Consider the following 2,307-nt stretch of genomic DNA (forward strand, 5'->3'; position numbering starts at 1 on the left):
GAAACAGAAGCCTCACACAATAGAATCGGACAAGCCAATTCCAGAAAGCTAAATACTAATTACAACTGAGATAAAGAGTATTGGAGAGATGTGAATGCCCGAGGAAACAGTTTGAGAGAGAGAGAGAGATGGTTGATTGACCTATGACTGTCATCCACCATTAAAGAATGAAAAGACCAGTCCATGAGTTTCCTTTTGATCAAAGAGATGAAAATTTGAACCCATTTCCTGGTCTCCCATTCTCAGCAAACTAACTACGCGCTAAAATAACATCAACATCAGGATTAAATGGAAGTTAACCGACGGGCACAAACCGAAAGAACAAAAAAAAAAAAAAAACAATACAACCCCTAAGATCGAGAGTACGTACCCAGATTAACAAAAGAAATAAAGCACCAAATAATTTATGGTAGAACTTATTAGTAAGGTGGTGGCTGAGGCGGTGGTTGTCTAGCACTTGGAGCCCAAATGACCTCAGAGGGCAAGTGACAGCTGTACATGGAAACCCCACACGATTCCTCCGGCGCGTGCCCACTTTCTTCACCACCCGAAACGGCCGGCGAGTGCCCGTCACCGCCACCTCCTGACTCCGAATTTCGAGCATCGTCATCGACCGGAAGCCGGTTGTACGAGGGGTTGTTGAACGACGCTGCGATGACGTAGACGACCCCAGCTGAAATGAGGGCTCCGGCGACCAATCCACCAACGACCTGGCCCTGCGGACCAGCCAGCGAGATTGTGAAGCCGTTAGGGACGGGGAACGACGTCATACAGGGAAGGAAAGTAGCGGAGATCGAGAGGATGTCGAAGCGACCATGGAAAGTGACTGTCGCTCCGGGAGTCGTGGAGGGTTGACGTAAGGTGACATTGGCGACGGTTCCGGATCCGGTGAGGACGCAGAGCCCCATGTTCTTCCGTCGACAGAAGCGGGATATGGCTTCAACGATATCGCTTCCACCGGGGACCTCGAGAATGTAGGGAGTCATGACAGGTTCAGGCTCCCGGGTAATGAAGACCGGGGGCTTGGGCTTATTTTTGGAGCCGGGCGGGCGGCCCCTGGGCCGCCTGACCACTTCGATGGTGGCTCCGTCGCCGGTATTCGGTTTGGAGGAGGTTTGCGACTTTTGGGCTTGAGCTTGATCTTGGGGAGTGGCAGTGATAGGACCACCGCTGCTACGGCTGTCGTCGTCTTCAGAGGTCTGCTGCTGGCATTCGCGCGGGGTGGCGGCGGAGAATTGGTGGAAGGGAAGTGGAAATGGGAAGTTATGCTGCTGTTGCTGTTGTTGCTGTTGTTGTGGGTGTGGATATTGGTGTTGGTGGTGAAGCTTTGAGAACATGCTGCTTGGAGTAGTTTCAGTCTTAGCTTCTATATATTCACCTTTCATAGTGTTGGAAGTAGTAGTTCTCTCCTCTTTGTACATCAATTTTATCAGAACTAAAGGCCTCTATGATTGGAAGGATATTCGCGGGTCTGTAATAAAATAAGAGAAACGAGAAGCTGTTGGTCTGGGAGCAGAGAGACGGGAGAGGGAGAGGGTGCAAAGAAGATGAATGGCTGGGTTTGGATTTGTTTATAGCAATAAAATGGGATGAGAGAGAGAGAGTGAGTCTTTAAGGAGGGGGGGTTTGTTTAGTAGAGGTTGGGAGAGATCGAGAAGGCTCCAAAACCAAGCAAAAGGGGGCGCCGCTGGTTGGATCTAAACTAGGTTGGGAGTCCTGCTTTTTTTTTTTTGCCCTTTTTTTTCTTTTGTAGTTTGAGAGTGTATTTGATTAGTTTTCAGAGTTTAAAATCTTATTTATTAACCAATACAAAATAAAACATTCATATATATTTTTTATATATTAATTGATGTCAAGAGTTTCTATATCAATAATTTGTTAAGTATCACTAATTAAGCAAGCTTTTAACTTGTTTCTTTAGGGTTTTTAGTGAACAATTTGAGTCTACCTAATGCATCTACAATTAATAGTTAATGAGAAAAGTTCTATTTGCAAACTATTTAATTGACTTAAGATTAGTTTTTTTACGAATCAAATATTATCACGTAAGTTATGTGAAAATGTATGTCACCCACCTTTGTATATAAATAGAAAAATTTTAATTAGAGTAATACATTCTTATTTATACAAGTTCTATACATTTATTTTGAAAAAAAAAACTAATATTATTAAAATAATAATTTTTTTTGTAAGTCTTAAATTTATCTTATTTTTTTACAAAATTATATAAAATTTGAGAAATGATATTTATAGTCGTGAATGTGTAAGTATCGTGCAGTCACTTTAAAAAAATGAATAAATATGAAA

The 2,307-nt window shown here is 42.7% G+C and overlaps 1 protein-coding gene across 1 annotated transcript; it reads right to left on the bottom strand.

Annotated features, from left to right (window-relative positions):
* Positions 1 to 262: 262 nt before the first annotated feature.
* LOC109021785 (AT-hook motif nuclear-localized protein 17-like) lies at positions 263 to 1,648 on the bottom strand. Its single transcript, XM_019004503.2, has one exon. The coding sequence runs from the start codon at positions 1,419 to 1,421 to the stop codon at positions 420 to 422; it is 1,002 nt and encodes a 333-aa protein (XP_018860048.1). The 5' UTR covers positions 1,422 to 1,648; the 3' UTR covers positions 263 to 419.
* Between the last annotated feature and the right edge of the window lie 659 nt (positions 1,649 to 2,307).

Source organism: Juglans regia, chromosome 8 (genome assembly GCF_001411555.2).
Source record: "Juglans regia cultivar Chandler chromosome 8, Walnut 2.0, whole genome shotgun sequence".
NCBI lineage: Eukaryota > Viridiplantae > Streptophyta > Magnoliopsida > Fagales > Juglandaceae > Juglans > Juglans regia.